At 46.4% G+C, this 724-nt stretch overlaps 1 protein-coding gene across 3 annotated transcripts in view; it reads right to left on the bottom strand.

The window, feature by feature from the left end:
• The window catches only part of HORMAD1 (HORMA domain containing 1), a 12,791-nt gene that overhangs the window by 5,551 nt on the left and 6,516 nt on the right, over positions 1-724 (bottom strand). For all 3 annotated transcript variants that reach the window (XM_031064321.1, XM_031064323.1, XM_031064322.1), the window contains one exon: positions 312-463. In XM_031064321.1, coding sequence (XP_030920181.1) covers positions 312-463 — 152 coding nt within the window. The remainder of the gene's footprint in view (positions 1-311; positions 464-724) is intronic.

Below are 724 nucleotides of genomic sequence, written 5' to 3'. Positions count from 1 at the left end.
ATATTCTATATTATATTCTATATTATATATATTATCATCTTATATCATCTTATATTATACTATATCATATACTAAAACTATACTAAAGAAAGGATACATCAGAAGGCTAGAAAAGAATGAATAATAAAAAACCCGTGACTGACTCAGAGAGTTCAACACAGCTGGACTGGGATTGGTCATTAATTAAAAACAATTCACATGTTTGCATAAACAATCTCCAGACCACATTCCAGAGGAGCAAAACACGGAGAAGCTGAGGCTTCTCATCTCGTCAGGAGAAGAAATCCTGGTGAAGGGATTTTTCAGAATACCCTCATCATAGTAGAGGAGTTTCATGGTGAGGCAGACGTCGTTGGGCAGGGGGCTCAGGCTCTGCATCAGGACGTAGATCTTGCGGATCAGGAGGATGCTGGCCTTCTTGGTGTCTGCACAGCTGATGGGGCACTCGGACTTCTTGTCCTTGCTAAGAACACACAGCAGCCATGTGAGTTTTTGTTGCATTGTGAGTTCAGGGTTTAGCCCAGAACCTCGGGTCTCTCCCCTGGTAATTCCCTCCCAGGTGTGTCAGTCACCTCTCCTTTCCCCTCCCAGCGCTGTCTGTCAGACCTGGAATTCCAGAAGGAATCGAGTGATTGGCAGGTGCAAACCCCTGGGGGGGCATTGGGCCATCCAGGTGTCCTTTGTCCCTTTGTCCCTCCCCTCCTGTCCCTGCTTGGTGGCTCCC

Source organism: Geospiza fortis, unplaced genomic scaffold, assembly GCF_000277835.1.
Source record: "Geospiza fortis unplaced genomic scaffold, GeoFor_1.0 scaffold313, whole genome shotgun sequence".
NCBI lineage: Eukaryota > Metazoa > Chordata > Aves > Passeriformes > Thraupidae > Geospiza > Geospiza fortis.
Note: the sequence above shows the minus strand (reverse complement) of the source record. Positions and strands in the feature narration are given on the sequence as shown.